Source organism: Mobula birostris, chromosome 19 (assembly GCF_030028105.1).
Source record: "Mobula birostris isolate sMobBir1 chromosome 19, sMobBir1.hap1, whole genome shotgun sequence".
In the NCBI taxonomy this organism is placed as follows: domain Eukaryota; kingdom Metazoa; phylum Chordata; class Chondrichthyes; order Myliobatiformes; family Myliobatidae; genus Mobula; species Mobula birostris.
This window is the reverse complement of record NC_092388.1, coordinates 59591372-59604083: the sequence shown is the minus strand read 5'-3', so window position 1 is coordinate 59604083 and position 12712 is coordinate 59591372. Positions and strand designations below refer to the sequence as shown.

General features: G+C 37.0%; 1 protein-coding gene across 2 annotated transcripts in view; it reads left to right on the top strand.

Moving 5' to 3' along the window:
* The window catches only part of cdyl (chromodomain protein, Y-like), a 215168-nt gene that overhangs the window by 100267 nt on the left and 102189 nt on the right, over positions 1-12712 (top strand). The window contains exons 2-3 of one of the 2 annotated variants that reach the window (XM_072283678.1): positions 6639-6837; positions 9141-9807. In XM_072283678.1, coding sequence (XP_072139779.1) covers positions 6745-6837; positions 9141-9807 — 760 coding nt within the window. In that variant the 5' untranslated portion in view covers positions 6639-6744. The remainder of the gene's footprint in view (positions 1-6638; positions 6838-9140; positions 9808-12712) is intronic. The other variant, XM_072283677.1, reaches the window with a different exon arrangement.

Here is a 12712-nt window from a genome sequence, read left to right as displayed (position 1 = left end):
TTTATGCGAATAGTAAAATGTGCAGCATGAAGAAGTAGTAAAGTGACAAGTTGGATAGCACTATTGAAGAATTGTCACAGGCTCAGTGGACTCTATGTCCTATCTGCTGTATCATCCTGTGCTTCAACAATTGTAGCTAGAATTTGTATTATTGGTTAGTCATTAGTATCCTATGTGATTTCCATCTGGTAAACTGTTGACATCATTGTCCGTATCCTTCAGGTTTTATTCTCTGCTTAATCAGATCAAATGCTACCTTACTTGCAGTTTAACTGCACTGCTTGTGAATAACCTCAGCAGTGACTACAAGTTAGCCAAACTAATTGGTGTGTAATTTTTTGATTGCCTTTTCCTTGGCCCATCTTATTGAGTGTGCAGTGTTGACCACATCATTGTGACAGTCTTGGTCACTTGAGACACCAATTCCAACAGAATAATGAGAGTTCTTAGTAATTTGGATATTCCCCTCTTATAACTACCTTGCAGATTGTTCAGATCTTAAGAGCAGTTAATTTGATCTTTGATTCAGTTAACATTAACAGTTTTTGGGTATGTAATCAATCCCATTGCAACTTATTACCAAAAAAAAGTTCCTTATGGTGTCTTCACCAGATTCATCTCAATATATTTAGTGTATAGGTTGGATACACTGCCTCAGGGTTTGCAGCTGTTGATATGGTGCAGCTTTAAAGAGTTAGTGCAGTGAAATTTAACAAGGTTATCAACAACTAGTTTTCCATTTGTACTTTTTTTATATTCAAAGGACAGCAAGATGTTTTTTGAGTTCATGTCATGTTCCATGATTATTTCATTTTCTTTAATAGCTATGTGCTCAGATAGAGAGCTGTAATTCTGATCATTGCATTCTTTCCTTGGATAACATTTTCTATCTATGATCTTCAACATTATTTATCTGCCTGCAACTTTCATACCACCTTTTTAAATCTCTCAAATCTTATCCAGCTGAATGCGCTGTCCTCATCTAAATTTGGTTGCAGATTCCATTACTGTGCCACCAATGTAAAGCAGTGTGTGAATTCTCCTGAATTCAATAACCCTCCTTTGTCTTGTTGACGTCATAGCACTAGGCCTTGAACTCTTCTACCTCTTCTCTATAGGCCACCTCATGAGCCCCACCACAGTATTGTACTTGGCAAACTTGACAATATGATTACTTGGGTGTTTGGCCTTGTAGTCGTATGTAAAAGTTATGTACAGCATTGGCCAGTATACATCCCTGGGATGTAACTGTGTTAAAGATGGGGGAGGGAGGAGCGGTTCTGCATCTTGACTATTTGAGGTCAGTTGGTTCCAAAGCCCAACATCCATTTGCACAGTGGTGTGTTTATACTGAGGAGTAGGAGATTGTTTACCAAGATCTGTGGGACAATAGTGTTGAATACATAAATGAAATCCAAAAATAGCACTCTGACATAACTATCCTTGTTTTCCAGGTGTGTCAGGGTCAGTTGCATGACAAATGCTATGGCATCTGTCATGGAGTGGTTCTTTTGGTAAACATATTGGTGTGTGTCCAATGTGGCAGGATTGGAGGTTTTGATATGTGCCATTATCAGCCATACAAAGCACTTCATGATTGGCATCAGTGCCAATGGGTGGTAGTCATTTTGGTGTTTTGTTTGATTTATTTTTGCACTATTTTACATATTTCTTAAAATATAGAATGCCTGTGTTAGTGTTATCAAAAAGAGAAGGGCAATGACATGTAGCGTGCAATTTATTTAAATGCTTATGAATATTGTGTAGTGTACATTTATGTTTGAGCAATTCTCATGTAACAAGCATATTCATGCAAACAGCAGACACACTTGCCCCATTCCCCTTGAGTGGCTGATAGTATGCTGTACTTTGTTTTTAAAAAAAAAATGGCAACCATTCCGAGTTTGGCTTTTACCTTAAGACTCTTGCACATGGCTTTCAAATCCTGGAAATAAGGTGAAAGCCAAAGATGGGGCAATTAAGTATACAAAAATGGAGAGTGTAAAGAAAAATTGAAGGGAAAGCCTGAATTAGTTAGTCTTTAAGTGATTATGGTTGTTTCTTCTATGAATATGGCCAATCCCATGTCAAACTTTGGTGCAGCTGTTTTACATTACACATCAGATTTTAAAAATCCTGTTTTGAATCAAGCATGTGGAGGTCCTTGGTGAGCTTTTGTGCAAAAGGAACCCTTCAACAAGAATTCTCCTATATGCTTGCCAACAAATGTTGCAGCATATGCCAGTAATATTAAACCTGATTCTGATTCTGAAGTGTTTGCCATAGGTTTTTGAAAATCATTTGTGACTGATTTCATAGATGCCGAGCAATTAAAATAAAAAGCCACTAACCTTGATGAAAGCCCTCAGATACATTGTCCAGCTGTAAAGATGAGCCCATGACAATGAGAATGAAAATTGGGGGAATATTGTAATGGTTTACTTGGAAATTGTACAGGGTGCTATTTCCTTTATCTATTTCCAAAGCATAACCCCAAGGGCTGATTTTACATGTCCAGACTAATCCTGATGACAACGTTTTGTAATTTTAAATCAATTTGCCTTAATTTTGAAATGCATCTGTTGGACCCCTGCACTCTTTATGCCACCTGTCAGGGCTGGCTGTGCTTTTAATAAGATACTGAATTTTGTCTATCATGCTAGTGTTTTATTCAGACATACATGGGTTAAAGCAAACCTAATTTGTAATCTGTCAGTAAAGGTCTTTAGCACAGAAATTGATCCTATCAGTCACAATGTTTCTTGGTTTTCTCTATCTAAAGGTGTTAGTTGTTTGATTGAATACTCAAGACTGCACAAAAAAAACTGCTAATTAAAGATTTAGAAAATTAAGCAATTCGTGTTCACCCAACTTTTTGCTTTATTTGTGATGAGAATTGAAAGTATGCTTCAACAAAAATCTGAAGAAGCTTTGATTATGAGCTTGTATCCAGTGCTCTATTGAACTTCCAAATACTTGATGTATATGAGAAGCTTCATCTATCATTTTCCTGAAAATACAGCAGATTTTGGAAATTTAACATTAGATCAGTAAAGGCTGGAAATTGGTCAGGCGTTATCTGTGGAAAGAGAAACGGTTAATGTGTCAGATTAAAGACTCTTCATCAGATAAGCACCATTAGCCACATTTCTGATACTGTGGGTAAATAAATTTGCATTGAAGTAGTCTATTAATTTGTTTTTGTTATCAGCAGGAATAATGAACAGTGCCAGTAGATAGTTGTTTCATTTTTGATGTGAAACTTGTTGACATATTAGATAATGGTTTCTCAGATATTGATCTGGAAAGTAATTCAGCAGTTTGATAGTTTACTGAACATATGATGAAATTGTTTGTAAAGGTTTAATTATCACAACAACCTCCAATTTTCCTACAGCAAAATATTTTTAAAAGGAGTGAACTTTCTGATTTTATTGTGGGAGATTCATTTAAAAGAATATAACATAACATTTAGATAAGCTTTTTAAATCCTTCATTTCCACAATAATGGGTTGGATGTTAACTTGTATAGGAAAAAAAAGTCCAATGAACAGAGTAAGTCCGCCAATAGTTGGTGTAATTTTTAACGGCCTAGATCAGCCTTTCTCAACCTATTTTGCCCAGGAGGAATCCTCAAAATAATTTTCAGATCTTGGGAAACTCCTACATAAAAATTATATCTACAACTCACAGTACATTAGCATGATCAGCAAGTTGTGGATATAATCAAAAATTATTGTCATTGCTCTTTTCAGTAGAGAATGAATTTTTAGCTTGCCTTTCTTGAAATTAATCTCTTTCTTTCCCTTTCATAGTGTTTGAAAACTTATAAGACAAACATTATAAATTTCTCAATTCTGGGTTGAACTTAAGATAGGTACACATGGATTTCACCCTCAACTGAAAGGAGACTATTTCTGCCCTGACTCATGATGCTTGTTAAACAAGAAAAAATTTGCTTACACATGTAAGAAGTTGAAAACTTCAGCAAAATTTTCATTGCTTTCCTATGAATGTTAGGATACTCTTCTTTCACAGAAATCCAGAATTTGTCTGGGGCAGGTCAATAAATCTCTTGAGTGCATGATCAGAGTGCAGCTTATGAGGTTCTTCCTCTCCTCTCAAAGTCAATTCTCAAGACGAGCAGAAGATTCAGAGAAAGGGTCCCCCACCCAGTCATACACTTTTGTTGAAAGGGAGGAAAAATACTGTTCAATTTTGATGTGCAGTTCTTCCAGGTGATTTTCAATAAAACTCGAGACTTTCTGATATCCTTCCTCACTCTTAAGCCCAAGAAGCAGTGGAAATATTTCAAGATTTCTTTTTGCAACATGATTTTTCCAAAGATTGTTTCCCTTTAAATCCAAGAATCTTGTCACTTGAAGACAAAACACTTTCTCCAGGGCCTTGTAGAGACTTGTTAAGTAGACTAGTTTCTGCAGCCATTCTTCATGTTCAAAGCACTCGGCAAAATCTGGCCTACTGTTTTCTTGAAAGTACTCCTGCAATTCACCTTTCAGCTCAAGCACCCTGTTAACAACTCTTTTCTCTGCAAAGCCACTGGATTTCTGTATGCAGCAGAAGATTGGTGTGCTCTCTGTCCTAGTTTTCAGTTTATTTTTAAACATTCTCAAGTGAACTGGTCTTAAAGCTATTAAATAACTTGCTTCCTGAATCTTTTTACTGACTGTGACTTTATTTTCAAAAGCTTTAATCTGTTTGTTTTGAGATTCCAACAGTCATTTAAAATAATCAACACTTTTAAGTGTCATGTGGCTGTGATTTGTAGTTAAGTGTCTTTTCAATTTTGCTGCAGCCATTGCTATATTCGTAAGTTGTTTGTCACAGATGAGGCACAATGGAATAGGACAACTTGGATCACCAGTCCATGTAAAACCCCTTGATAAGTAGCTTTCATTGTAAAGATGAACCTTTTGTGTTCATTGTTGCATTAGTGCAATTAAATGACTCAGAAGATAGGAATTCTTCATCATTAACCTTATTAGAATTGTCTAGGCCCACAATCCTTCCATATCTTCCATCTCACGTCTTCTTTAAAAATCACCACATTGGTCTAACTTTAGAATGGAAATTTCCCTCCAATTTTCTACTATACCTGTAGCGTTTGTTTGCTCCCATAAGTCGGTCAACAGCACAAAGAGGAAGTTTGGGGAGGTACTTCAGGAGGGAGAGGCTGATGTCATAGCCCAAATTGGGTGAGTCCATTCAATGCTAGAAAAATGCACTTCATGCTCCTCAACAGCCTACAGTCCTCTCCTCCTTGCAATACAGTACTCACCAATGATCAGCCTACTGTACACTGCAACTCACATGAGGTCTGTTTGTTCCCTAAATAAGTGATGCATTATCTCCCTAATTGGTAATTGGTTTATCATTGTCATATGTATGATATACAATGAAATATGTACATGCCATCCAAACAGACTATTTCATGCATAATTGCATTGAGGTAGTAGAAGGGAAAATGCAGAATAGTGTTGCAGTTACAAAGAAAATGCAATCCAAGTAGACAAAGTACAAGGGCTGTGAAGAGGTAGATTGAGAATTCAAATGTTCACCTTTACTGTATGAAAAGGCTGCTCAGAAGTTTGATAACAGCAGGCTGAATGTTACATGTTTTCAAGTTTTCATATCTTTTGTCTTATGGGAGGGGATGAAGATGCAAAGCACATCCATCCTTTGGTATGTTGACCAGAACTGCACACACAAATATTTCAAGTGTGGTCTAATCAATTTTTTTTGTAAAATTGCAACATTATTTCCAAACTTTAGAGCTACTAAACCTTACTACTTATATTAACATCCAAGTTATTAATATACATTACAAGCAGCAAGGGTCCCAGCACAGATTCCTGCAGTATATTGCTGATCACAGACAGCCAGTCAGAAAAGCATCTGACTCCTGTCACCAAGTTAGTTTTGGAACCGATTAGTCAGCTTTCCTTGAAGGCATACACTCAGTGATTCAGGAACAGCTCCTTCCCCTCTGCCATTTGATTTCTAAATGGACGTTGAGCCTGCTGTGAACACTACTTCATACTTCATTTCTCTTTTTTTGCACTACTTATTTTAACTATTTAATACATATGCTTACTGTAATTTGTTTTTTCCACTCAATATTTATTTACCCTGTATTTCATTTACTACTGCTATATTCACAAATTCACAATGTATGCCAGTGATCCTGATTCTGATTCCATCTGCCTTAATATCTTTTTTTTAAATGAAAGCATAATCCAGCATTATCTGGTTTTAATACAAGTTATTATACTACCTTTTTGCTAAGTGAAAAGTTTATGGTAAGTTTTACATTGCCTGTATAATTATCAGCTGTATTATGTTACAGTGCCAAAGTACTCTGGGATGTTTTTTATTTACAAATTGGGTTCCTTTTTCACACCACTGCCAATCAACCTGTTTCCATCTGATGGCCATTGTGTTATGGCTGTATAAATTCTACTAAATATTCTTTGCTTCAAGCAAGTCCTAATCTTTACCCTCACTGTCATTTTGCTCTCCCAGTCGCAGGTGGAGAAAATAGCAGAGGAAGCTAGCAATAGCTTCAGTTACTGTGTCTTCAAAAATTCGTTCAATTCATTACACATTCTTTTTTGCAGAGCATTCTATTTTGAACCTGTTATTCTGGGGACACTATGGATCCACACATATTTTGGTAAATGACTTTGTCCACTTTACAATGGAGCTGGTGGCCACAAGGTCTATATGGAACACTGTAGTAGTTTGGTATGTGTGCAAAGTACCAAAAGGAGTGACAATTATGAGAAACTAATGAAAGATGTGAAGAGATTATTTAAGGTAAATTTATAACTATGAAATTTTTAAAGTTTTTTTTTTCACAAGAACGTGGATGCTACAAATCATGTTTACATATATAGAGATTCAACACGGTAACAAGCCCTTCCGGCCCAACAAGCCCGCGCAGACTAATTACACCCATATGACCAATTAACCAATTAACCCATTAACCTATATGTCTGGAATGCGGGAGGAAACAGGAGTACCCAAAAGAAACCCATACAGTAACAGGAAGACCATACCAACATCTTACCAACAGCAGTGGAATTGAATCTGGTTTGTTGGTGCTCTAATAATGGTATGCTAACTGCTACAACAACGTTATTTAACCACTATGCTACTATGTTATTTCATGTAGCTTGTTATCATCATTTGCAGAGCAAGACTATCAATCAAAAAGGCCATATAACAATCAACAAATTTATTAATAAGAGCAATGATGTGTTTTAGACCCAAGGAAAGTCATAGAGCACAACTGCACAAGGCCATTCAGCACATCTATTCCATGCCAGTCAGTCTTCTGCCTAGTCTTGTCTACCTACACTCATATCATAGCACCCCATACCTCTCTCGTCCATGTATGTATCCAAACTGCTGTTAAATATTAGAATTGAACTCGTATCTCCAGCTTCCACAGGCAGCTCGTTTCACACTAGCCACCCTCTGAGTGAAGAAATTTCATTTTAGATTCCCTCTTAAATATTTCACCTTTCACCCTAAACCCATGATGTTAAATTATCTCACCCAACCTTAGTGGAAAACGCCTGCTTGTATTTACCCTATCTGTACCTCTCATAATTTTGTACACTTCTATCTAATCTCCCCTCATTCTCTTCTGCTGCAAGGAATAAAGTCTTAACCTATTCAACTTTTCCTTGTAACTTGGGTCCTCAAGTTCTAGCAACATTTTTATAAATTTTCTCTACGCTCTTTCAAGCTTGTTGATATCTTTTTTGTAGTTAAGTAACCAGTAACTGCACATAATACTCCAAATTCGAACTCACCAACATCTTAATACAACTTCAACACCTATACTCGATGCTATATGAAAGCCAATGTACCAAGAGCTCTCTTTATAGTGCTATCCACCTATGGTGCTACATTTAAGGAATTATGGATCTGTATTCCAAGGTCTGTTCGTTCTACCACACACCTCAGTCCCTATTATTCACTGTGTAAGTCTTGCCCTGGTTTGTCCTCTCAAAGTGCAACATCTCACACTAGACTGCATTAAATTCCAACTGCTATTTTTGTAGCCCATTTTCCTCAGCTGGTCCAGATCACTTTGCAAGCTTTGATTGCCTTCCTCACTGTTCACTGTACCCTGTGATCTTGTTGTCATCAGCAAATGTGCTGAACCAGTTTTCCACACTGCTGTTAAAATCATTAATTTGATGATAAACAATGGTAGATCCAGCACCAAATCCTGTGGCACACCACTAGTAACAGACTTTTAAATCAGCAAAACAACTTTTTGCTATCACTCTCTAGCTTCTCTCGCTAAGCCAATTTGAATTCAATTAACTTCTTCATCTTGAATGCCAAGTGACTTAAATCTTGGGGATCAGTGTCCCATGGGGCTTAAGGAAGTTTGATTGTAGCTTAAAGGAGAACTGGTTTGGCAGATGATTACTATAAATCACCACAGCCAAGGAATCAAGTACTGGTGTGAAGTTGTACCTTCTACTTTTCAATGTTATATCAGGTAAAGATTGCCTGATAAAAGGTATAGACAGGGCTAATGATACAATTATCATAAATGTTCAAAAAGCAACTTGCTGGAAACTGAATTTTTCCTACCACCATACATCACTGTGGCAGAGCCTACGTGGAATTATGTTCTAGATCTCCACAATATTTTGCTGTCTAAGATGGGTGAGTAAAGTTGCAATCTATCAGAAGGGCCTTTCTGGGTTTCAGTCTTTTACTGCTGCTAGAGTACATTTTTCATTGGACAATATAGTCACTAACATTCCTACAGCTCCTGTAAGCTGCTGTGGTTCCCATGCATGTTGTTACGTAAAGATGTGACATCAGCTTTAACAGTACATAGGTTATATTCCTTATATTCTTCGTGGAAGTATTAAGTAAGAGCAAACGTGATCCAAGACTGGTCATTTACTAGACTAGACCCAGTCCTGATGAAGGGTCTTGGCCTTCTGGGTTCCTCCAGCATTTTGTGTGTTGCTAAGTTTTTAGACTTACTCCTTTAAAATTAGTAGTGTAGATACAACATTCATAATTTAGAGCATAATTCACAGCAAGTTCTGTGTCACTGATTCCTGTGTTTCCTGATTTAATAGGTAGAGAGAATTGTGGCCAAGAGGAAAAATAAAAAGGGGCGAACAGAGTACTTGGTCCGATGGAAAGGTTATGACAGTGATGATGACACATGGGAACCAGAACATCATCTGGTGAATTGTGAGGAGTATATTCTGGAGTTTAACAGGCAGCACAGTGATAAGCAAAAAGATGGACCTTTTTCCAGAGCAAACAAACATTCTTTAAACAATGCTCGCAAACAAATTTCCAGGTCGACCAACAGTTCTCTGTCAAAGTCTTCTCCCAGATCACCAGGAATTGGTAAAGACACTGACTCAAAAAACTCCAGCCAGTTTTTGTCAAGTCACCAGAAATTCCGAAAAACCAGCTCTCAAACTCTATCCAGTAGGAAGACAATGGACCTTACTAAATCAGGCATCAAAATCCTGGTTCCCAGAAGCCCTCTAAAGAATAGGATAGTGGTTGATGGCTTTCAGGATAATTCATCAGATAGATTTGATCAAATGGCACAGAATCCAGACTCTGTAGCACCAGACCTGGCTATTGAAAAGCCATTTGGGACTTTGCTTGTCCCTGGAACAGAGAGAGCGAGAATGGGAACCAGGCCAAGAACGCAACCATCATCACCCCAGCTGCCACTTCCAGTCACAGGGGCCATGGCTTCTGCATTATCATTTAATGGAAAAGGTAAGTTTGAATGCGTTTCCATTACTACTTATTTTAAGAAAAGCAGAATAATTATCCATTAAATTATTATTACACAATTCCTTATGGTTTATTGGTCATCGTAAAGCCTGAATATTATGTTCCATAGAGCTACAATGCAATGAAATTAAGTTCATGAAATCTTGTAGTTTCACACCCTATCTCTTATTATCCAGAGTGATAGCGACATATTTTGAAGTTTTAAAAAAATGTTTCTCCATATGGAATACAGTTTTAAACAGAAAAAAGATCTAGCATTCATTAAGTTGTGCTTCTTTTGTTTTCCCTGTTTCTTTGTATAATCTTTATATACACTGGTCATTTTGATAGCCTGAAATTATGTATTTCCCTGTATTGAATGATAAACCTTTACTTGAATGGTGATGGGCTACACTCAGTATGTTTTTTTTAAGATAGTGCAGTGGCAATTCCAGCCCTTTAAGGTTTCAGTTAGAGTATGCCAAATTTTGCATCCAATTCCATTTATCAAATTACTAGTTGCCAAAAATTTGAGTGAAATGAGAATTAACCACTGCATTTTTTAATGATCTTGAAGGAAGCAGTATCTCCATATTTGATAAAATAATCTGGAATTTTTAGTTTTTGGGCAAGAAACCACTTTTATGTAGGCATCTACATAAATATGTTCATGAATTTTATCACCCTTTGTTTCTTATAAAGTAAGGCTATCTTGAACTTTCAATTATGACAGTTTGGGTACCAATTTAGCCTGGCCTACAGATCGAAACATACAAGTTAAAATTGTGTTCCCAGTGGTTTGAGTGTCTTCCATGATTGATTTTTGCCCAGGCTTTGGTCATCTTGTATAAAATCTCATAATATAATTGATGTCTCTTTGTTAATGTTACTGTGAAAATCCTTGGGTGCATTTATTACATTGAAGACATTGTATAAATGAACTTGTTTTTGTTGTAGTTTATATAAGTATTTGAATTTGAAGTTTCTTTCTGATTTCACCAGCTTGATTGTCACTTTTCTGAGTTCTTTGTATCACTAGTTCTTTTGTACATTTTGTGTTTTTATATTTTTTAGATATTTTGTTTTCATTTTTCTCTGCCCTTTTGTTATACAAAGCCTGACAGCCTTTTTGCTAATGTTCATTGTGATAGCCTGCAGATGTCTGAGTTCTTTAAAGTTGGAATTCCAATTTGCAGAATTTATTTTTCTCTGTTTACTAATAGTAACTAAAATGTAGGTGTAAGAATAAAGTGTGCATACTTGGCTTAACTAAAAATATTTTTCAATACTATGAATAATTTTCAGTTGACATTCTCTCCTTGTCAAACTGCAAACCCTTCCTCAAACTCTTGATTTAAATTCATGATGGAATAAAAATTTCCTGGGTCCAGGTTGGATGTGGTTTGTTATGCAAAACTGAATTTATATTAAATGTTGAAGTAATCCCATTTTGGGAAGCTTGAAGTTCATCGTTCATCATTCACATTCTTGCTTAATATTCCAATGATTTGATTTATAATGAAGAGTACACAAGACAAGATTTTCACTGTCTTGTTACATGTGACAACAATATTCCAATCCCAACAGAGTTCAAGTATTTGCAATACTATGCAAAAGTCTTAGGCAAATGTAAAAAAAATTATGTAAAGCAAAGATGCTTTCAAAAATAATGAAATAGAAAAGTTTCTAAATATCAAAAAATTATTATAAAGAGCAATAAGCGGGGCGGGGGGGGAAACTACATCATATCAATATTTGGTGTGACCTCCCTTTGCCTTTTCAACTGCATCAATTCTTTAGAGTACACTGCCATGTAGTTTTGCAAGACAATTGGCTGGTAGGTGGCTCCAAGCATAGTGGAGAGCCTGCCACAGTTCTTTTGCGGACTTTGGCTGTCTCACTTCTATCACAGAGAGCCTCAATGATGTTGAAATTAGGGCTCTGTGGAGGCCATATCTGTAATAACATTCTGTAATGACGTCCGGTCAAGGTAGCACCTGCGTACAATGCTCCTTGGTCAACATCTTCTGGATAGATCATGAAACCATGTACTTCACTTCTTCTATGTCTTTTACGTTTGTTTTTCAGCTTGGTTGTGGCTCTGAAACTATTGGATCTTGTGATTTGCTGTTTAGAGACTGTTTGGGTCTTTCAGCACTCTGCCGTCTCCGAGAGGATTACGGAAGACAGGCAGTGTGCACAAATCTCATGGTGGGCAGGGTGCATTTTGTTGATTAAAGATTCCATTGTGTGCCGATTAAAGCAATGAGGAAGAATGGAACATTGAGGCAAAAGTGGGTGATGAACATGGGCTGCCTGTCTTTTGATTGCTCTGCTACCAGAGAGTGGAGAGCCTGCTGCTAAGTCCAGAGAATGTTGGCCAGGTTTTCTGCATTTTGGATATAGACCTGGGCTGTAGACTTTTTTTTAGCCTTACAGTTTTTCATATTCTGTTTTTTGCCTGATCTTCCTCATTTTTGTTTAGTGCAAGGAGGGGGATATCTGGGTGAGGTGCCTGTTCTGTTTTGTTTTATTGTACAGTGAGGGGAGTCTCGTGGTTGATGATTGTGCTGCCTTTCTTTTCTTTGTTTCATGGTTAAGAATAATTTCAGGGTTGTATACTTTGATAATAAATGAACCTTTGATCTTTGTAGAAGTCCTTGTTCTTTGTTGAAGATAGTTCTGTATGAACTTGGCCCTGTGTGTGGGGTCATTGTCCTGCTGCAGAATGAAGTTAGGACTAATCAGATGCCTCCCTGATGGATGAGAATCTGCTTGTATTTCTCAGCACTGAGGATTCCATTAATTCTGACCAGATCATCAACTCTATTCAAAGTGCAACCCCAAACCAGCAAGGCACCTCCACCCTGCATCACTGTAGGCTGCAAACACTCATCCATGTAGTGCT